This window comes from Mercenaria mercenaria, chromosome 6 (genome assembly GCF_021730395.1).
Source record: "Mercenaria mercenaria strain notata chromosome 6, MADL_Memer_1, whole genome shotgun sequence".
Taxonomy (NCBI): Eukaryota; Metazoa; Mollusca; class Bivalvia; order Venerida; family Veneridae; genus Mercenaria; species Mercenaria mercenaria.
In genome coordinates this window covers 39053985-39079284 of record NC_069366.1, presented here as the reverse complement: position 1 = coordinate 39079284, position 25300 = coordinate 39053985, and the positions used below count along the sequence as shown (strand labels likewise).

Below are 25300 nucleotides of genomic sequence, written 5' to 3'. Positions count from 1 at the left end.
CCTGCTCCTGTTGTAGCAAGTTTTTATGCCGTAAAATGGTTTCACGAATGTAATGAGTTAGTTTCACCTACAGATTCGAAAGTCATCGTCAGTATATTAGAAGCTTCTTGAAGAATTTTAGAAAAGCCTACTAGTAAGAAAGAACCGATTTCTGTTGGCATTATTTTGTCGATTTACAAGTGTTTGTATCAAGAGAAAAGTATAAAAAGTCAGAGGATTATTTATGCCATTATTTTAGCGTATACAGGTTTTTTTGCGCGGTGCGGAGCTATTGAATTAAAAAATATGTGACAGTGTTCGAGCAGTCTTACATGGCAATTTATATCGAGAATAGCAAAACTGACAAATATAGAAATGGATACTTGTTAATGATTGCCAAGACATGAACTGTATTTTGCCCTTGTGAAAATGATTTAAGATATATATACTTGAGAAAGACGATGTTTTGTTATGTAACTTATCTAAAACTAAGAGTGGTTATAAAGTGAGAAATACCTGTAAACCAACTTCTTATACAAACTTACGTGAACTGTTTTTGAATAATTTGAAATCCCACTTGGTTGATGTAGCTAAGTATAGTTTACATTCATCGAGATCTGGCGGGGCTACGGCCGCAGCCAATTCTGGTATTAAGGATAATATGTTCAAAAGACACGACTTTATATGAATTCGTAAGCTTAATAAAATGATATGTTTGGAAGACATATATTTGATGAATGTACATCTTTTGGCTAGCAAATTAATATCTATGGATTATATTACCTTCACTGAGGATAATATTTTTTCGGCAATAAATTGTGGGGGAAGAGGATATAAGGGCCACAAGAAGATTGTAGCTGGTCTTGAGACTTTGTATCTTTCTACTATCACCCCCACCCCTCCCACGACGGAGTTAGGGCTGAGTAGCCGCCTCGCAGCACACTGTATGTTTTCCTTGTTAGAATTAAAGACAATTGATAGTTTATATAACTTAAGTTGAGCTGAACAGGGTATAATTATAAAGATGGTTTGCAGTTTTTTGCTTAACAGTATAAATATGTGCAGTTTTCGTTTACTTTGAAATGTAATTAAAAGTATATGCACGATGTGTTGGTGTTAAAGCTAGATAACGTGTTAACAATGTAGAAACATGACAATGCAGATAACAAATCCTAAATGTGAATTGATGCATTTGTTTTCCTTTCTTCCCTTGATTTACTTTGATTATAGGATAAATGATTTATTTACGTTTGAGCGTAGCGAATTAGGAAATAAGTGAATATTGACACTCGATCCCTATTATTTTAATGCTAAATTCTGACTTTAATCGTTACTTGGTATAATATAAGGAAAGTAAAACAGTATTAATGCATAAAGATCAGCCCAATCCTTACCGAGCATATAGACTTACAATGAAGAGAAAATAAGTAGTTCAACACGATTTATTAATATACACATATAAGGTAGTAACGTTAAGTTTGTTCGTAACCAACTGAATCCCAAAAATTGCAAAAACCGTTTCTGTAATTAGTAAGAAGGTTATTTTTAGGCGTAAGAAAGTGCATAGTAGACGTAACGTTCATGGCATATTTAGGCCACGTTAATGCAGGTGAGAGTCTTCCTTTGTTAGGGTCAAGAGAATAGGCAAAGTTTGTCCAGTACATTAGCATACTGCTTGCAAGTTGTTTCTCCTCAGAAGTTGGTTTTCCTACAAGCTGATTTTGAAAAATATAGCCAAGTTCAGCAGCATGACAGACGTGACCCTCACAGAACCACTCCTTACCCCATCCCCCGTGTACCACTGTTGCGTGATCGAAAACATATAAATATAAATGGCTGTTACTGCTTCTTAAAAAGTTTCTAGTCGCATTTCTGTTAGCACAGGTAAATAAAAAATCGGTGCCAACTGTACACAGATCGTCCCTGTAATCGTCTAAATCTGGTTTAGGTGCATAAAACTCTTCAATTTTTTCGAAATGGGACGGATGAACGACAGCTAATGCAGCTTCATATTCTGTACGTGTTAAATTTTTCTTCCAAGCCCCGTAGACAAACAACCTTGCTTCCTCTGTAGTTGTTCCAATTATAATCGGAATATTTCTGAATTTGCCTTGAGAAGCTGCCAGCATCGGCTGGGTGGTTAGTTCTTCACCATCAATTATAGGTCCAATCGGTTCATAGTATTCATTGAATTTTCCAGCAGTAACTTTTAATGTTATTTCCTCTTGAGCATCGTTAATTTCATCTACTGCTTTTGTTCTCATACATGTCGCAATATCTCTCTCCGGACATTTTAATATTTTTCTGACTCTTTCCGTTAGCAGAAGTGCCTCTTCCTTTTCCCTGTAAGGCACGGCAAATGGGGGGCTCTCCATAATTACGGCACGAAATAGGCCATTTGTCTTTGAAGACATCAAGTGGATAAATGTTGATTGGGCGCCTGCGCTCTGTCCAAACAACGTCACCTGAAAGCATAAGTATAAGATACTGTTAGCAACAATTACATCACGTCAACATAAACAGCAGGTCTGCAGACCCAGTGAACAATCAATTGATCCAGTCAACAATAACGCCAAGTATACATATACAGTCAGCAACAATTTCATCACGTCAACGTTAACAGCAAGTCTGCAGACGCAGTGAACAATCAATTAATAAAGTCAACTATACTGCCAAGTGTACATATAGAGTCAGCAACAATTATATCACGTTAACATTAACACCAAGTCTGCAGACGCAGTAAACAATCAACTGATAAAGTCAACAAAAACGATCAATGTACAGATACAGTCAGCAAAAATTACCTCACGTCAACATTAACAGCAAGTCTGCAGACACAGTAAACGTTCAATTGATAAAGTCAAAAACACAATGTGTACATATACAGTATGTCAACAAGTACATCAGTTCAACATTAACCACGAGTCTGTAGACCCAGTAAAATCAATTGACCAAATTATTAATAACGCAAAGTGTAAATAAACAGTAGGTCAACAATTACATCTACTCAATATTAAAAGCATATCTGCAGACACAGTTAACAATCATTTGATAAAGTTAACAATAACGTCAAGAGTACATATATAGTCAGCAACAATTACATCACGTCAACTTTAACTGTAACTCTGCAGACCAAGTAAACAATCAACTGATAAAGTCAACAATAACACCAAGTGTACAGATACAGTATGTTAACAATTACATCACGTCAACATTAACAGCAATTCTGCAGACGCAGTAAACAATCAGTTGATAAAGTCAACAATAACACCAAGTGTACATATACAGTAGGACAACAATTACATCACGTCAACACTGACAGCAAGTCTGCCGACGCATTAAATAATCAACTGATAAATTCAACAATAAAGGCAAGTGTACAGACACAGTGAGTCAACAATTACATGAAGTCAACATGATGAGTAAGTCTGAAGAACCGTTAAACAATCATTTGATAAAGTCAACAATAACGCCAAGTGTACAGATACAGCCAGCAACAATGACGTCACGTGAAAATTAACAGGAAGTCTGCACAACCAGTACACAATCAATTGATAAAATCAACAATTATGCCAAGTGTACAGATACAGCCAGCAAAAATTAAATGACGTCAACATTAATAGGAAGTCTGCTGACCCAGTAAACAATCAATTGATAAAGTAAACAATAATACCAAGAGTAATGATACAGTCAGCAACAATTACATCACGTCAACATTAAAAGCAAGTCTGCAATCGCAGTAAACAATGAAGGGATAAAGTCAACAATAACGCCTAGTGTACAGATACAGTTAGCAACACTTATATCTCGTCAACCAACATTTAGAGCAAGACTGCAGACCCAGTAAACAATCAATTGATCAAGTCAACAATAACGCCAAGTGTGCAGATACTGTCTGCTTCAATTACATCACATCAACATTAACAGCAAGTCTGTAGACCCAGTACACAATCAATTGATAAATTCAACAATAACGCCAAGAGTACAGATACTGTCAGCAATAAAAACATCACGCCAACTTTAAAAGTAAATCTGCAAACATAGTACACAATCCATTGATTAAGTCAACAGTAGGGCCAAGTATACATATACAGCTGAAAAATAACATCAGGTCAACACTAACGACAAGTCTGCATATCCAGTAAAGAATCAATTGATAAAGTCAACAATGACGCCAAGTGTACATATACAAATAGCAACAATTACATCACGTCAACATTAACAGTAAGTCTGCAGACCCGGTAAACAATCAATTTATCAAGTCAACAATAACGCCAAGTGTAAATATACTGTTTGTCAACAATTACATTACTTCAACGTTAACAGCAAGGCTGCAAACCTAGTAAACAATCAATTGAGCAAGTCAGTAATAACGCCAAGTGTACAGATACAGTCAGGAAAAAATACATCACGTCAACATTAACAGCAAGTCTGTAGAAACAGTAAACAATGAAGGGATAAAGTCAACAATAACGCAAGTGTACATATACAGGCAGCAACTCTTACATTACGTCAACATTAACAGCAAATCTGCAGACTCAGCTAACAATAAAGCGATCAAGTCAACAATAACGCCAAGTGTACAGACACAATATGTCAATTATATCACGACAACATTATCATTAAGCCTTCAGAACCGTAAAACAATCAATTGATCAAGTCAATAATAATGCCAAGTGTACATATACAATCAGCAACAATTATATCACGTCAACATTAACAGCTAGTCTACAGACGCAGTAAACTATCAATTGATAAAGTCAACAATAACACCAAGTCTACAGATACAGTCAGTATCAATTACACCACTAGTACATTAATAGCAAGTCTGCAGAGCCAGTAAACAATCAATTGATATTTAAAGTCAAAAGGTACGGCAAGTGTACAGATTCAGTCAGCAAGAATTACATCACGTCATCATTAACAGCAGTCTGCAAACACAGTAAACAGTCAGTTTAATAAAGTCAACAATAAAACTAAGTGTACATATACAACCAGCAACAATTACATCTCGTCAACATTAACAGCAGGTCCGCAGACCCAGTAAACAATCAATTGATGAAGTCAACAAAAACACCGAGACTACAGATTCCATCAGCAACAATTACAACACGTACAATTACCAGGAAGTCTGCAGACACAGTACACAATAAATTGATAAAATCAGCAATAACGTCATATGTACATATATAGTAGGTCAATAATTATATCACGTCAACATTAACAGTAAGTCAGCAGATCCAGTAAAGAATAAACGATTAAGTGAATAATAACACCAAATGTACAGATACAGTAAGCAACAATTACCTGACGTCAACATTAACAGGAAGTCTGCTGACCCAGTAATCATTCAATTGATAAAGTCAACAATAATGCCAAGGGTACAGATAAGTCAGCAACAATTAAATCTCGTCAACATAAACAGCAAGTCTGCAGACCCAGTAAACAATCAGTTGATAAATTCAACCATAACGCCAAGTGAACCGATACAGTAGGTCAACAATTACATCACTCCAACAATAACAGCAAGTCTGCAGAGCCAGTACACAATCAGTTAATGAAATCAACAATAACGCCAAGTGTACAGATACAGTCAGCAGCAATTATGTCTCGTCAACATTAACAGCAAGTCTGCAGACCTAGTAAACAATCAATTGATATAGTCAACAATAACGGCAAGTGTACTGATACTGTCAGCAGCAATTACATCACGTCAACATTAACAGTAAGTCTGCAGATCTAGTACACAATCATTTGATCAAGTCAACAATAACGCCAAGTGTACATATTCAGTATGTCAACAATAAATTACGTAAACATTAACAGCAAGTCTGCAAACCTGGTAAACAATCAATTAATCAAGTCAACAATAACGCCAAGATACAGTCAGGAAAAATTACATCACGTCAACATTATAAGCAAGTTTGCAGACACAGTAAACAATCAATTAAAAAAGTCAACAATACCGCGAAGTGTACATATGGAGTCAGCAACAAAAACATCACGTCAACATTAACAGGAAGTCTGCAGATCCAGGAAATAATCAATTGATAAAGTGAACTATAAAGCCAAGTGGTTTCTACCACGCCAAGTGTACATATTCAGTATGTCAACAATAAATTACGTAAACACTAACAGCAAGTCTGCAGACCCAGTAAACAGTTAATTGATAAAGTCAATATTAACGCCAAGTGTACAAATAGAGTCAGCAACAATTACCTTACGTCAAAATTGACAGCAAGTCTACAGACCCAGTAGACAATAAATTGACAAAATCAACAATAACGCCAAGTGTACATATACAGTAGGTCATCAATTACATCACGTCAACATTAACAGTAGGTCTGCAGACTCAGTACACAATCAATTGATAAAGCCAACAATAACGCCAAGTGTACATATACAGTAGGTCAACAATTACATCACGTCAACATTGATAGCAAGTGTACAGTCCTAGTACACAATCAATTGATAAAGGCAACAATAACGCCAAGTGTACATATACAGTAGGTCAACCATTACATTACGTCAACACAAATAGCAATTCAGCAGACCCAGTAGATAAAGTCAACAAATGTGTCAAGTGTATATATACAATCAGCAACGATTACATCACGTCAACATTAATAGCAAGTCAGCAGACCCAGTAAACAATAAAGCCAAGTGTACAGATATAGTCAGCGTCAAAACTAACAGCAATTCTGCAGGCCCAGTAAACAATTATTTGATACAGTCAACAATAACGCCAAGTGTACAGATAGAGTCAGCAACAATTACCTCAGTCAACATTAACAGCAAGGCTGCAGACCAAGTAAACAATCAATTGATAAATTCAACAAAAACACCAGGTGTACATATACAGAAAGTCAGAAATTACATCACGTCAACATTAACAGCAAATCTGCTGACGCTGTAAACATTCAAATGATAGCATAGCGTTGATATCAAGTCAACTGTAACAGCAAGACTATCAGGAAAGTTAGCCAGCACTTTTATCAAGTCAACTGTAACATCAAGTCTACCAGCAAAGTTAGCCAGCTTTTATATCAAGTCAACTGTATTAGCAAGTCTACCAGCAAAGTTAGCCAGCATTTATATCAAGTCAACAGTAAGATCAAATCTACCAGCAAAGTAAGCCAGCATTTATATCAAGTCAACTGTAACATCAAGTCTACCGGCAAAGTTAGCTATTATATCAAGTCAACTGGAAGAGCAAGTCTACATTTACAGTAATCAAAAAATCATATCAAGCGAACAGTACCAACATATCAACAGATGCAGTAAGCAAACAATAAGATCAAGTCAATAGCAACAGCTACCAGTTACAGCAAGTAAAACAGTTACAGCAATCCAACATGTGCAGCAAGCAAATCGTAGCAAACACGGACAGTGAGCAGACAGTTACAGGGATTTAATTGTTATGAAGAGCAAACTGTTACAACAAGAAACATAGGTAAACAAGTGGGCAGTTATTCATTGCATATACATCGTGATAAAGACATTTCTATGTATTACATAAAACTTGGTTCTGAAAGCATTTTTACTTTGAAACACTGGAGTCTAATTACTGGCGAAATGAAGAGTAACTGTAAAAAATCGCTTATTTCAACAAGTCTGTCCCATATGGTTTTTTTCTCAGCAATCAAATATCCGTATAGTCCGTGGATGATGGCAGATTGTTTTAGTCCCCTAATGATTTTTTTCGTCCATCATTCCACCCGTCCATCCCTCTGTAATTGCGTGTCCAGTCCATAAGTCTGTCATTAATTAAGATATTTGGAGCAAATATTCCCCATAATTAGACAAAGTGTCATGAGTGAAACCCGGACCATTAGCTCAATGGTCAACAGTCCGGCCTGTAACTCAGCAATTCATCATGGGATTTAATATTACTTGGTACAAATATTTAAAATAATAAGACGATGTGTCATGCGTAACTTTAAGATCTCTAACTTAAAGATCAAGGTCACACTTGCAGGTTAAATGTTAGCATGGCATTAACAGGGTCTGTTTCGTGTCCGGTCTAGAAATCTGCATCCATCAAAGGATTACAATATTACTTGGCACAATTTTCTCTATGAAAAGACAATGTGTTATGCGCAACACCAAGGTCCCTAGCTCTAAGGTCAAGGTCACACTTGGAGGGCAAAGTCAACAGGTTTCTATTTCTGTCCGGTCCATAACTTTGTCATCCATTACCGGATTTAAATATTACTTGGCGTAAATGTTCCCCGAAATCAGACAACGTGTCTTTCGCAACACACAGACCCCTAGTTCAAAGGTCAAGGTCACTCTTCAAAATCAACAATCAACACATATTCCCCTGTCTGATCCTTAACCCCGATCTATCAAAGGATTTTAATATTACTTGGCACTAATGTATCCAATAATGAGACGACTTGCTATGCGCAATACCAAAAAACCCTAGCTCAAAGGTCAAGATGAATCTTTGAGGTCAAAGCTCAGTAGTTTCGTTTCCTGTCCGGTTCATAACTATCAACCATTAGGGGGTTTCGATATTACTTGGCACAAATATTTGCCATAAAGAGACACGTTGTTGCGCTCAACACACAGATCCCTAATTCAAGGTCAAGGTCACAGTCAGAGGTACATGTAATTCCCACCAATTTAAAAATGACATGTTATTAAAAAACGTTTTAATATTTATAGATGTTATACTGAAGCTGTCAACAACCGTACATTTTATATATGCAACTTTTAATCCAAACATTGTGTGTTTTACTGTGTATATATAGCGCAGTATTGTAAGTATACATCATTGACAGATACCAGATCATTAGGTTGTGTTGCCGTTGAGATATTATAGTAACCTTCCAGTAAGGGACCTTGTATTGCATGGTGATACTTCAGTCACTTGTCTTTTTTTGTTCCAATTAATAATGAGGTCCTAGAAACAAACCTGTTTATTATCTCCGTAAATTGTATAACAGGGTTCGGACAGACGCATATATTCTCAAGTCTCTTTTTATCGTGTCTCACAAATCAGCTGTGACATTTTAAAGAAAAGAATTATGGGAACTTTCTCAGATGAAAGTTAACTTTAATTTTCTACTTTTCAACCATTACATATTGCGTATTAATGGAAGAAAAACACATACACAAATATACACACACAATCAGCTAGAAACTAATAACGAAGAAAAAAATGGTACCGTTCTTCTGCAATCGCCACTTTAAACGTTTGATTCTTCACCAGATGTTGGTTTTGAGTTATATCTAATGCGAATATTTGAAATGTTGTTGTCGACTCTTGTCTCCAGAGTATTTGTGGTTGGTCATACATTCAGATTATTGGCATGTTTTGATAAGATTTCTTTTAAAGATCATTTTATTTTAGCAATACGTTTCAATGTTAAGCATTAATTTTTTGATTTGCAAAGTCTGAATTATAATATAAAGCTTTGTTGTTTTGTAATTTATACACCGTCATACTGACTTTTCTACTTTTCTGTAAATCTAACAGTTTTGAATCATTTAACCAAATACCTTTGTAGGATTGCCTCCAAAGTTACCAATATTTTGCTGTACCCATTGTAGTGCTAATCTTTGATCCTGGATTCCATAATTACCATTGGCATCAGTAGGTGCGTCCCCAGTATATAAAAATCCCAACAAACCTAAAAAGGAAATGGACTTTGAACAATGAAAATGTATCTACCAATACTCCCACAACACCTTTTTCATTAGGTTATACATTTTGTTTTCATCAAAACAGTTTTCAGTCTGAAACTTTACTAGCACATATACGATAGCTTATCTGTTTCTGTACTAGGTTGTTTTCACTTGATGTTTTCTAGTATTTATAAGCTTTTAGCAATTTACCACTTCACGTTGAATTTATTATATTTGGACAAAGCAAGAAGTTAAAGCGTATCCAAGACTGTAAAAATATACGTAACTGTCAAATTATCGAAACACTATGTTAAATATTTTGGTCAAATCCAAGATTGCGATGGCAATGATATGAATGAAGACTATATTTTTTGCAATACGCAAAATAAAGTACTACTGATGAATCTAAAAATAATTATATATCAGTTGTTTGCTGCATAATTGATATATCACTCAAAATAAGTTATAAGATTTCCTTATACAGTAACATCTACTCACCTAAGTTATCGTTTACCGATCTCTTGTATTTCCAAAACAGAAGACATAGTTATACAGCTTTTATGAGTTTTAATTATGTACATATGATTTCATTTATGATAAATGTCTTTTATACGTGCATGAAACTATTTGCAAATTTGTATGTATATAATCCGATAAAACTGCAGGTCAAAGAGTAAACAATCAACCCAGAGGTCGTGGGTTCGAGCCCCACTGGGGTCACGATCACTCCTTTTCATATTACACCACTACTGGTTTTTCAAGGAAGCGGACTCGAGAGTAGTTCAAAAAAGCTTGAAGCTTTCATCACAGTCGAGCTAAAATAAATTAGTATGAACTAAACTACACAATCAAGATTTTCTAAATATTTTATAACTGTATTAAAGCATGGCATTTTGTATGGAAGTGGATGAAGGCTGGGTAATTTTACACAAAATGTCGCCTAATGAATAGCCATGGAGGACATGCCCCTTGTCAAACTCCAACATAGTATTACTTCCCCTTATCGGTACAGTACACACTGTCATCACATGTACATTGGGTTAATTTTTTTATTGTTCAAAGTTTATATCTCAGTAGTTAAATATAATAGCGTTATTATAACAGTAGCTTGATATGGGATGCGTGTGGATTTTGCCAGATCGGATCTCACGAGGCGTGCAAGCGCCGAGTGTGATCCGACCTTGCAAAATCCACGAGAGCCGAATACAAAGTCCCAGATCTAGCTACTGTTATAATGACCCTTTTATTATATACCTTTATCATTTTGATTCTTGTTTTTTGTTTTGAACGAAATCTTCAATTTTTATCGATATTAATAATCAAAGCCTTGAGATGTCTGGTGGTTGCGGGTTTTGCTAGGTTAATTTTCATTTTAAATGCCAATCTATAAATATACATGTATATGAAACAAATACTAATATGCCTTGATCTAAGATAAACTCTGCCTGACCTTACATGAACAGCTGGAAGTCAGTGATGTAACCATGGGCTGGAATATCTAATCATTGACAAAGCTTATATAATCTAAATGGCCAGTGTGAATGGATAGAGGATGAATAAGAAATGCTTGATCATTGATAATTCATCCGCATTGTTCATGAATGGGACTACTTTGTGTAGCACATGAACAAATTCCTTTAGTTGTGATCTGGAATCAAATAAAGATGCTACATGATTGTCAGAAATACACTTAACTTTGTTTGCGGGATAAACCCGCAACCAAAAATAGTCCGGCAGCGTACAATTCGGAAGGTACAATACGGAATTTTAAAGGTACAATACGGAATTTTTGTCTGTCTGTTCATATTTAATTGTGAAATACAAGCCGATTTTTTACAGAATTTATATAGGTATATAATAAAATGTTTTGTTTGTTACACGAGCAAAACACATAACAAAACTAAACAATAATACATTCTAACACGACCCGATTCGTTTTTCTATTAAACAAAGAAGGCTGAAAACTGTGTATTATTTAAGAAATATTATATCTCATTCAGTGATTTGTCGCTGAATAAAATAATTGTTTGGTGTTCAGACGCGAAGGAATTATATCACGAGGGCGGAGCCCGAACGACAAGCAATGATTTTATTCAAGAGCAAGTCACTAAATGAGATATATTATTTCGATTCTAACACGTTATATCTACCAAGGATTTTAAAGTACATCCTTGACGACATCTATTAAATATCTGCCTGTTTTCTGTTGGTTTCTTTTCCAGCACGCCGCTATGCCGTCCAACGCCATTACATAATAATTGTGATGTCAGAACAGTGAATTGTTGTAAAATAACACACAGTTTTCAACCTTCTTTGTTTAATAGGAAAATGGAATGGGTCATGTTAGAATTTTCATTCTAACAAGACTTGATTTGTTTTCCTATTAAACAAAGAAGGCTGAAAACTGTGTGTTATTATTCAACAATTCATTTTTTCTGACGTCACAATTATTATGTCATGACGTTAGACGGAAAAAGAAATCAACAGAAATCAGGCAAATATTTGATGGATATCGGCAAGGACGTAGATAATAATTCTTGATAACGTGTTAGAATCGAAAAAATATATCCCAAAAAGTGATTTGTGCGTGAATAAAATCATTGTTTGTCGTTTAGATGCGTATGATTATATCAAGAGGGCGCAGCAATGACAAACAATGATTTTATTCAATGACAAATCACTGTTTGGGATATATTATTTCTTAAATTATACAAAATACTTCCTTTTCCCGTGTTGTGACGCGCACCTGCAAAAATTACTTGACAGTATTTTGAGTACAATCAAAGAATCAAACGAATCGCTCTCATTATATCTTTAAAGATTGTAGCATAAATGACAATTTGCCTGAAGATTGCGACAAACATTTGCTTTTACCAGGCGTTGCCAAGCTTGTCGCCATTTTCAGATCACATGATTTTACTCACACCCTCACGACCCCACGATCTATAAATCATCGCTTTCCCTACTGAGTTGCGGGGGTGTAAATAGGAAGAACAAACATCAATAACAACTCTCGTTTAAGAAGTTAGTTTATAGCAACAACCAGTTGCAAAATGTCTTCCCAATCACATTGGTTCAATGTGTTTCTTGACAAGGTGACGTCATTAGATAGATTTTTGAAATCAAGTACATTGAATGTTGTAAATATATTCTTCTGTTGTGCGTTTGTACAATATCGGTCTGTGCAAATCGAATACTATCTACCCTTACATTTACTATCATTTCTGCAGTATGGACAGCCATCATCCAATATAAATGCAAGAACTTGAGAAAATATTGACTCTAAAGAACATATTAGGTAACGTAAAGTTATTGCTGTCACGACTTCAATCTCAATTTTAAAATTTGGTTATCAAAAGTTATGGTGACCGAAAATTCCTAGGGGTTGGGGGCACTTTAATTATCAGAAATGTTATTCCTTATATATTTATTTTTTAATATCCGTCATTAATTTATTTAATTCAACGAATAAATCTAATTCTGTTGCATTAATCATGCATGAACCTGCTGTCCTTGCAATGGGAATTACATTTTTTTTTTAATTTGAGCAATCTAAGTATGACAATAAATTGTATTGCGAACAATTTCGCCTGATTCAGATAAGAAGTCTCAATAAAGTGGATTTCAGAATTTATAAGATATTAAATATAAAACATGTCCCTTATTTTTTATGAAATCATTTCATTCAAAGTCTTTGCTTTCCTATTTTACGAACAGATGCTTATTTGCCGGTAATACATTTGTCATTTTGAAATTCAATTTACCAGAGTATTATAAAACGAAAAAAGTGAAACTGTAATTAAAAGGAAGCGATCTCAAGAAATCTAAATTCATATACTGAAAGTAAAATATTATTTCCATACTGACTTAAAAGAAAGGATGATCATGTTGTCTTATCAACGACTGCGGTAAAATAATTTACCCGTTTTATATCATCATGGTTTGCACATACCACATCTAGACCACCATCAAATGTTTGGCCTTCAGTTATTTAAGAAATAGGCCTAATATGTCACAGACAGTGATTTGTCGTTGAATAAAGTCACTGTTTGGAGTTTAGGTGCGAAAGAATTATATGATATAAAAATGATTTTATTCAGGCGCAAACCACTGTTTGAGATAAATTATTTCGATTCTAACACGCTATCAAGGATTATTATGTACGTCCTTACCGATATCCATCAAATATTTGCCTGATTTCTGATGATTTCTTTTCAAGCGCGCCGCTATGCCGTCTAACGCCATGACGTAATAATTGTGATGTCAGAAAATAAATTGTTGAATAATAACACACAGACTTCAGTAGAAAAATAAATCGGGGCGCGTTAGAATGCCCTTTTGACTTTGTTTTGCAATTTCAGAATTAAAAAATAAAGCGTTTATTTGACTTGTATCTGGGTTTAGCGTTTCCAATTTCATGGTCTATCTTGGAAGTAATATAGAAATAATGATTACAATTTCATCAACAAAGCTTAGATACCTCTTTTATTATACTTAAGTGCTAAATATGAAACTATGTATGTTTGGATATGAAAACACATAAATATCTCCCTCTCTCTCTACCCCCTCCCCCTCCCCACGCCCCATCTCTCTCTCTCTCTCATCTTATTTATCTACCTACCTATCTATTAATCTATCATATTCCCAATTTATCTAGTCTATAATCCATGTTAACAACTACCACCTCTCCCTCTAAATTTACCCAGTATATAATCCATGTTAACAACTACCACCTCTCCCCCTGAATTTACCCAGTATATAATCCATGTTAACAACTACCACCTCTCCCCCTGAATTTACCCAGTCTATAATCCATGTTAACAACTACCACCTCTCCCCCTGAATTTACCCAGTCTATAATCCATGTTAACAACTACCACCTCTCCCCCTGAATTTACCTAGTCTATAACCACCTCTCCCCCTCAATTTATCTAGTCTATAATCCATGTTAACAACTACCACCTCTCCCCCTGAATTTACCTAGTCTATAATCCATGTTAACAACTACCACCTCTCCCCCTGAATTTACCTAGTATATAATCCATGTTAACAACTAAAACCTCTCCCCCTGAATTTACCTAGTCTATAATCCATGTTAACAACTACCACCTCTCCCCCTGAATTTACCCAGTATATAATCCATGTTAACAACTACCACCTCTCCCCCTGAATTTACCCAGTATATAATCCATGTTAACAACTACCACCTCTTCCCCTGAATTTACCCAGTCTATAATCCATGTTAACAACTACCATCTCTCCCCCTGAATTTATCTAGTCTATAATCCATGTTAACAACCACCACCTCTCCCCCTCAATTTATCTAGTCTATAATCCATGTTAACAACTACCACCTCTCCCCCTCAATTTATCTAGTCTATAATCCATGTTAACAACTACCACCTCTCCCCCTCAGTTTATCTAGTCTATAATCCATGTTAACAACTACCACCTCTCCCCCTCAGTTTACCTAGTCTTTAATCCATGTTAACAACTACCACCTCTCCCCCTGAATTTACCTAGTCTTTAATCCATGTTAACAACTACCACCTCTCCCCCTGAATTTATCTAGTCTATAATCCATGTTAACAACTACCACCTCTCCCCCTGAATTTACCTAGTCTATAATCCATGTTAAAAACTACCACCTCTCCCCCTGAATATACCTAGTCTATAATCCATGTTAACATCTACAACCTCTCCCCCTGAATTTACCTAGTCTATAATCCATGTTAACAACTACCACCTCTCCCCGTGAATTGACCTAGTCTATAATCCATGTTAACAACTACCACCTCTCCCCCTTGAATTTACCTAGTCTATAATCCATGTTAACATCTACCAACTCTCCCCCCGAATTTACCTAGTCTATAATCCATGTTAACGACTACCACCTCTCCCCCTGAATTTACCTAGTCTATAGTCCATGTTAACAACTACCACCTCTCCCCCTGAATTTACCTAGTCTATAGTCCATGTTAAAAACTACAACCTCTCCCCCTGAATTTATCTAGTCTATAATCCATGTTAACAACTACAACCTCTTCCCCTAAATTTACCTAGTCTATAATCCATGTTAAGAACTACCACCTCTCCCCCTCAATTTATCAAGTCTATAATCCATGTTAACAACTACCACCTCTCCCCCTCAATTTATCTAGTCTATAATCCATGTTAACAACTACAACCTCTCCCCCTGAATTTATCTAGTCTATTATCCATGTTAACAACTACAACCTCTCCCCGTGAATTTATCTAGTCTATAATCCATGTTAACACAACCACCTCTCCCCTAAATTTACCTAGTCTATAATCCATGTTAACAACTACAACATCTCCCCCTCAGTTTATCTAGTCTATAATCCATGTTAACACAACCACCTCTCCCCTAAATTTACCTAGTCTTTAATTCATGTTAACAACTACAACCTCTCCCCCTCAGTTTATCTAGTCTATAATCCATGTTAACAACTACAACCTCTCCCCCTAAATTTACCTAGTCTATAATCCATGTTAACAACTACAACCTCTCCCCCTGAATTTAGCTAGTCTATAATCCATGTTAACAACTACAACCTCTCCCCCTGAATTTACCTAGTCTATAATCCATTTTAACAACTACAACCTCTCCCCCTGAATTTACCTAGTCTATAATCCATGTTAACAACTACCACCTCTCCCCCTAAATTTTCCTAGTCTATAATCCATGTTAACAACTACAACCTCTCCCCCTCAATTTATATAGTTTATAATCCATGTTAACAACTACAACCTCTCCCCCTCAATTTACCTAGTCTATAATCCATGTTAACAACTACCACCTCTCCCCCTGAATTTACCTAGTCTATAATCCATGTTAACATCTACAACCTCTCCCCCTGAATTTACCTAGTCTATAATCCATGTTAACATCTACCAACTCTCTCCCTGAATTTACCTAGTCTATAATCCATGTTAACAACTACCACCTCTCCCACTGAATTTACCTAGTCTATAATCCATGTTAACAACTATCAACCTCTCCCCCTGAATTTATCTAGTCTATAATCCATGTTAACAACTACAACCTCTCCCCCTGAATTTACCTAGTATATAATTCATGTTAACAACTACAACCTCTTCCCCTAAATTTACCTAGTCTATAATCCATGTTAAGAACTACCACCTCTCCCCCTCAATTTATCAAGTCTATAATCCATGTTAACAACTACCCACCCCCCCCTCACCCCCTGAATTTATCTAGTCTATAATCCATGTTAACAACTACAACCTCTCCCCCTGAATTTTCCTAGTCTATAATCCATGTTAACAACTACAACCTCTCCCCCTGAATTTATCTGGTCTATAATCCATGTTAACACAACCACCTCTCCCCTAAATTTACCTAGTCTATAATTCATGTTAAGAACTACAACCTCTCCCCCTCAATTTATCTAGTCTATAATCCATGTTAACAACTACAACCTCTCCCCCTAAATTTACCTAGTCTATAATCCATGTTAACAACTACCACCTCCCCCCCCCCCACCCCCCAACCCCCTGAATTTATCTAGTCTATAATCCATGTTAACAACTACAACCTCTCCCCCTAATTTTACCTAGTCTATAATCCATGTTAACAACTACAACCTCTCCCCCTGAATTTAGCTAGTCTATAATCCATGTTAACAACTACAACCTCTCCCCCTGAATTTTCCTAGTCTATAATCCATGTTAACAACTACAACCTCTCCCACTACCACCTCTTCCCCCTGAATTTACCTAGTCTATAATCCATGTTAACAACTACCACCTCTCCCCCTGAAGCTAGATTGTTGCCATCGTAGATAAAATTGGAACCGGATCCCCACTTGAAGGAGCCTCCGTGAATAAACACCATCACAGGATACCCGGATGTCCTAGTAGCATCAAGTGGCGTCCACACATTTAGATACAGACAATCCTCTGACATCTTAAACAAGAAACGAATTACAAATGAAAACAAAGTGTGCTTCGAATCCCTAGAAAAAATGAGCATAGCAGGTGTTAACTTATTTTCACTGAACAGTAACAATGCTTTACTAGTACCAAAAACTGTTTTGATGTTTCAAACATGATCAATGCAACTTTTCTTGACGTATCTGCAATAATTTATGACAAAATTAACAAAGCGCTTCAAGTGAGCAATTGTACATCAAGGAAGCCGAACATGAATTTTGAAGTTACGCTGACTGAAACCCTAAATGAAATGATCTTGGATGATTAACCAGAGTAAAATCACATTTATGCAAGTTCTTCTGTTAAAACATTAAAAAGAAATCATAAATTTTGCAGTAGTTCATCAGTATGGTTCATTAAAATCTTTAGTAATTAGGAGATTCAGTCTAGATGTACTCAAAATATGAGCCGTGCCATGAGAAAACCAACATAGTGAGTTTGCGACCAGCATGGATCCAGACCAGCCTGCGCATCCGCCTATTGGAATTGGAGAAACTGTTAGCGAACAGCATGGATCCTGACCAGACTGCTCTGTTCAGGAAACATGAATACATTAACATGCAATCTAACAAATAAATGAGAGGCGATATAGTATAAAGAAAATAAACATTGTGAACTTATTGACTACAGATCCAAATACTTGGTGTTGCACGAACATATTTAACATATTCTTTGTTAGAACAGACATAGAAATTATTGTGGAGTCTTATCGTATATAAGTTAACAAGTGCAATTACCACCTCCTATAAACGACTGTACTCCACCTCTTTCTATTGCGACCGATCAAAACAATAAGCTGACCGCTATAAATTGAAAAAAAACTATTTTAAAGTGATTAATGTGCTTTGTTGGTGTGTATATTTATATTTTATTGGAAGCTGAACATAATTTGTTTCTTTATATAATGTGTTAGTTTGATTACAGGAAACATTATAGCAAAAAAAAACTCGATTGATCACTGATTTTGTCCAGACATTGCACATTGTCGGCATCAAAAGTACATATTTTCTTGCTTGAAGAATGATCTACATATAAATCCCACTGTTTCGTGGATAAAAAAACAATACTAGTTTGGTAAAATTAAATAAAATCATTGTTAAAACCTCCAATTTGTTTATAACCTTCAATGAAAGAGGACTCGGTGTGATGTCCTGACTGTATGCATGTTTGCTTGCAGTTCTGTACAAATGTTTGCGACTTTCGTAAAAAAGACTGTATGCCCGTAAGCAACTGACTTATTTATTAGATACCGGCTTTTCCCATGCTCCTGTAGTATTCCTTCGTAATTATAACCGGCAAACGAACTTTGAAAGAGGGGGTGGGGGTATATAGGAGCCATGCGTCTGTTTGTATGTGTGTCCTCATAAATTTGGTCCTGCAATTACTTGAATACTATTACACCTACCTCTGTCAAACTTCACACACATAGACAATAAGTAGTTAATGCCCGTCCTCTTCTTTTCCTTTTCTCTTTACAATTAATGTCACACTTAAAAGGTCAAAGTTAAAATAAGGTTAAATTTTTCGCGTCCCTGCAATAACTTCTTCATGCATTAAGGGATTTTATACGACTTGTTCATGACCTATCCGTATTCTGTATACTACCTGTTAATGATATATCCTTATTCTATATACAACCTGCTAATGATCTATCCTTATTTTGTATACTGCCTGCTAATGATTTATCATTATTCTGTATACTACTTGTTAATGATCTATTCATATTCTTTATACAACCTGCTAATGATCTGTCCTTATTTTGCATACTGCCTGCTAATGATTTATCATTATTCTGTATACTACCTGTTAATGATCTATCCTTATTCTGTATACTACTTGCTAATGACCTATCCTTATTCTGTATACTACTTGCTTATGATTTATCATTATTCTGTATACTACCTGGTAATGATCTTTCCGTATTCTGCATACTACCTGATAATGACCTATCCTTATTCTGTATACTACCTGCTTATGATCTATCCTTATTCTATATCCAGTCTATCTTTATTCTGTATACTACCTGCTAATGATCTATACTCATTCTGTATACTACCTGCTAATGATCTGTCCGTAGTATGTATACTAGTACTATTTGCTAATGAGCTATTTGTATTCTGTATATTATTATTATTATTATAATACCAGATTTATATAGCGCCCTTTTCATGATCAATTTCACGTTCAAAGGCGCTTTACATAGTTCAAATGCAGCCATACAGGGCGCATAATTCATCCTCTACTAGTACAGACACAGAGCGATCTGACCAGAGGGACAGAGTGAGACAAAGCCCCCACGACAGAGAGATCAGAAATCAGATACAGGCTTGTCCTAGCTCGTTGTGAATAAACAGCCTGGTTTTTTAACGTGCCCACTCTGTATAGCACTGATACACGCAAGGATTGCCTGGGTTCCTGACCAGTACACCTCTAGTTGGGGTGGAAACACTAAAAAGCGTTTCTGAAAATTCCCGAGTAGCTGCCGGGGATCGAACTCCCGACCTCAGGATTGGAAGGCCAGTGTTCAAACCACTGAGCTATCCGTCCACCATACTACCTGCTAATGATTTATTTTTATTCTGTATATTATCTGCTTATGACTTTTCCTTATTATATGTACTATCTACTAATGACATATACGTATTCTGTATACTACCTGCTAATGACCTATCCGTAGTATATATACTACTTGCTAATGACCTATCCGTATTCTGCATACTACCTGCTAATGACCTATCCGTATTCTGTATACTACTTGCGTAGTATGTATACCACTTGCTAATGACCTGTCCGTATTCTGTATACAACTTGCTAATGTCCTATCCGTAGTATGTATACTACTTGCTAATGTCCTATCCGTATTCTGTATACTACTTGCTAATGACCTATCCGTAGTATGTATACTACTTGCTAATAACCTATCCTTATTCTGTATACTACCTGCTAATGATCTATCCGTACTCTGTATACTACCTGCTAATAACCTATCCGTAGTATGTATACTACTTGCTAATGATTTATCTTTATTCTGTATACTACCAGCTAATGACCTATACGTATTCTGTATACTACCTGCTAATGCCTATCCATATTCTGTATACTAACTGCTAATGTCCTATCCGTAGTATGTATACTACTTGCTAATGTCCTATCCATATTCTGTCCCAGTATACTTCTTGCTAATGACCTATCCGTAGTATGTATACATGTACTACTTGCTAATGACCTATCCGTAGTATGCATACTTCTTGCTAATGACCTCGTATTCTGTATACTACCTGCTAATGACCTATCCGTATTCTGTATACTACCTGCTAATGACCTATCCGTATTCTGTATACTACTTGCTAATGACCTATCCATATTCTGTTTACTACTTGCTAATGACCTGTCCGTATTCTGTATAATACCTGCTAATGACCTATCCGTATTCTGTATACTACTTGCTAATGACCTATCCATATTCTGTTTACTACTTGCTAATGACCTATCCGTAGTATGTATACTACCTGCTAATGACCTATCCGTAATATATATACTACTTGCTAATGACCTATCCATAGTATGTATACTACCTGCTAATGACCTATCCGTAGTATGTATACTACCTGCTAATGACCTATCCATTGTATGTATACTACCTGCTAATGACCTATCCGTAGTATGTATACTACCTGCTAATGACCTATCCGTAGTATGTATACTACTTGCTAATGACCTATCCGTATTCTGTTTACTACCTGCTAATGACCTATCCATACTATGTAAACTATTTGCTAATGACCTATCCGTAGTATGTATACTACCTGCTAATGACCTATCCGTAGTATGTATACTACCTGCTAATAACCTATCCGTAGTATGTATACTTCTTGCTAATGACCTATCCATAGTATGTATACTACCTGCTAATGACCTATCCGTATTCTGTATACTACCTGCTAATAACCTATCCGTAATATTTATACTACCTGCTAATGACCTCTCCGTAGTATGTATACTACTTGCTAATGACCTCTCCGTAGTATGTATACTACTTGCTAATGACCTCTCCGTAGTATGTATACTACCTGCTAATGACCTATCCGTAGTATGTATACTTCTTGCTAATGACCTATCCGTAGTATGTATACTACTTGCTAATGACCTATCCGTAGTATGTATACTACCTGCTAATGACCTATTCGTAGTATGTATACTTCTTGCTAATGACCTATCCATAGTATGTATACTACTTGCTAATGACCTATCCGTATTCTGTTTACTACTTGCTAATGACCTATCCGTATTCTGTATACTACCTGCTAATGACCTATCCGTAATATGTATACTACCTGCTAATGACCTATCCGTAGTATGTATACTACTTGCTAATGACCTCTCTGTAGTATGTATACTACTTGCTAATGACCTATCCGTAGTATGTATACTACTTGCTAATGACCTATCCGTATTCTGTTTACTACTTGCTAATGACCTATCCGTAGTATGAATACTACTTGCTAATGACCTATCTGTAGTATATATACTACTTGCTAATGACCTATCCGTAGTATGAATACTACTTGCTAATGATCTATCTGTAGTATGTATACTACTTGCTAATGACCTATCCGTAGTATGTATACTACTTGCTAATGACCTATCCGTATTCTGTTTACTACTTGCTAATGACCTATTCGTAGTATGTATACTACTTGCTAATGACCTATCCGTAGTATGTATACTACTTGCTAATGACCTATCCGTATTCTGTTTACTACTTGCTAATGACCTGTCCATAGTATGTATACTATCTGCTAATAACCTATCCGTAGTATGTATACTACTTGCTGCGTATTACCTGCAAAGGACAGCTTGCATTTGGCAAATACGTTGTGCAGTATTTCTGAGGACATCCTGGTTTGTGTGAAGTAGCATTGTACACATCTGGTCCCCAAGATGAAGGAACAACAGGTTTTGTCCATCTATTTTTACGAATAAATATAGAACACATATATTTGTGAAATGTAGGTATATACATCGTTGATCTTACTTTCTTGTGTTGCTGGTATATACTTCGTTGATCTTACTTTCTTTTGTTGCTGGATATTTTAAGATTGTTTTTCAGCATGCCTAAGCCTATAAATCTATTTAGAGATTTTCAAGATTATTACATGTAACATGTCCGAGCAAAGGACACTTTCTAGAGAGGATGTTTACATAACTTCTTTTGTTATATATGAAACATAAAGATAGAAATGTACATGTGAATTCGATCTTAGACAGTCTGAAAAGTAAATCACAAGAAGGTAAAATTACATGGATTATATGACATATATACCTTAAAACTCCTGTAGGAGGTGAGGCATACGGAATGCCAAGAAACTGCAAGCTTTTGTCCGTCCGTACGCCTCGAACATCCCCGTATAATGTACGTACAATTGGATCAGTCGAATTTACACTAAAAACTGCAGTTAATACTAAAATTAAGAATACAAGCTCCATTTTTTTATATTTATCTTATTTAAATTACAATTATACACCTTTATATGAAAATAAATGTATCAGTATTTTATAAACTTTAATCAATGGTTTTATCTAGGTTACAATGAAGGTCATATCACTGATTTTCAACCTCAATATCTAAACCATAACACGCCACTTTGATAAAGATAAATACTAACCTACGATAACGTGATTCCCGACGCCTCCATTTACATGAAAAATCAGTCGCATTAAGATGTTTTAAGACTTTTTCCATCGCTTTTCCTGTTTACATTTTGTTTATTTCTTTCATTCAAATACAAAGAGGATATTACAAGTATCTTTTCATCTTTTCCTATTGAATTTATTAAACGTGTTGAAAAAATGATAAAATGCGAGGCTTCGTTCAACGAATTTAATAAATTCAAAGTGGAAAGACACAAACATTCTTTTATCACAAGTTAGCTTTTCCTGCTGAAATATAAAAAAAATCTTGTTTCTTTACCTATTATAGACCAAGTCAACATCTACTCTTCAAACAACGTCAACGGCAAAGCTTTATTGCACTAGTGTAATACCAAAATTATCTAATGGTTTTATTTCACTTCCGCGACGTCAAACATGTGACAATTATAGGCTATTAGATTTGTATAGAGAAACAAAAGATAAAGGTAAAGGTCTTGTTTATTATAGTGTCACCCCTACTTACAGTTTACAGTTTATTTAATACTCAATTCATGACATGCATGACAATATGAGCTATAACGTAATATACATTAGAAATACATGAGGCAAACACATATATACATTAGACATACAAGAGGCAAACAAATCATCTTACATATAATATGTAAGGGAGAGACGTTATACATAATACAAACATTTTACATACATTTCATCACATATAAAGCTTGAAAGCAACAAATAATGAACACAATATTTGCAATTTACAATCAAAAAATTTCAATTTCAACTACGGGTTGACAAATTTCTTGATAATTTCTTTAATAAATACACAGAAGTGTCGGTATTTATCACATTGTTTCGAATCGATATTCATTATAGACTTAAACATAATTGCATTTGGACGTTTATGATATTGACGTTCTAAATGTCTTTTTCTCAATACAGATAATTCTTTGCATTCTAATATATAGTGGTATTCATCACCAATACTACCTATGCAATTACAAAGAGAACATTTACGTAGGTGAAGCTCAGTTCTATTCCAGCTTCCTGTTTCAACAGGCAGTCGATTATTTCGAGTTCTAAATTTGATTACGTATCTAAGTAAATTATGAGGTGTATTAACTAAATATGGTTCAAACTGGAATGTTTCCTTAAACATTCGGTAATTTTTACATTTGCACGAATTGTTTACTATGGAATACCATTCATTCCAAAATAAATCAGATAATCTCTGTTTTACACATTTAATCAACCATTTATGGTTTGGAAAATTTTGATTAGTCCACACATTCTGTAAACCACACTCAACAAAAATGTTTTGGATATGTTTTATCCATTGGAAAGTATGTCTTTTTACATTGACAGAATTATTAAATTTTCTAAGTAGTAAATAATACAACGTGTTCGATAATTTTAGAACATTTGGTACAGCTAATTTGGACCAAAAGCTTATCATTCTGGTGTCAATATCAATATGTAACGGTTTAACACCAGTTTCGCCATATACCATGCAACTGGGTGTACTTGACTTAAGACCCAATATATGTTTAAGATACTTTAATTGAACTTTTTCTAGTACACTATTGTTACCGTAACCCCAACACTCACAGCCATATAATAAAATTGGCTTTACTAGTTTATCAAACAAATCAATTTGCATATCTATCGGTAATTGAAGGTGTTTTGACTTTTTGATCAGACAATACATAGCCTTGGTAGCTTGGTTTGCAATATGAGCCTTTGCTTTTACAAAACAACCACTTCTACTGAATAAAACGCCTAAATATTTGTATTCTTCAACAGTTTCTAAAGTATCATTTTTATAAGTAAAGTTATATTGTACAGGTCTTCCTTTAGAAAATACAAGTACTTTAGTTTTAGATGTATTCACAGTTAATTTCCAACTGTCACAATAACTGGAATATAAATTAATAGCATTTTGTAAATCTTCAGGAGACTCAGATACAATAACAGTGTCGTCTGCATACAATATGACAAAAAGCTTCACTAATCCAAACAGTTCGTCATCATTAAGAGTTACACCATTTGCATTGCT

General features: G+C 35.3%; 1 protein-coding gene across 1 annotated transcript; it reads right to left on the bottom strand.

Moving 5' to 3' along the window:
- Positions 1–1403: 1403 nt before the first annotated feature.
- Positions 1404–23083, bottom strand: LOC123549114 (cAMP-regulated D2 protein-like). The gene is made up of 6 exons (XM_053546767.1): positions 22913–23083; positions 22433–22556; positions 17374–17563; positions 14593–14631; positions 9487–9617; positions 1404–2444 (listed from the first exon to the last, which is right to left on the bottom strand). Exons 1-6 carry the CDS (start codon positions 23074–23076, stop codon positions 1452–1454), a joined length of 1641 nt encoding a protein of 546 aa, XP_053402742.1. The 5' UTR covers positions 23077–23083; the 3' UTR covers positions 1404–1451.
- Between the last annotated feature and the right edge of the window lie 2217 nt (positions 23084–25300).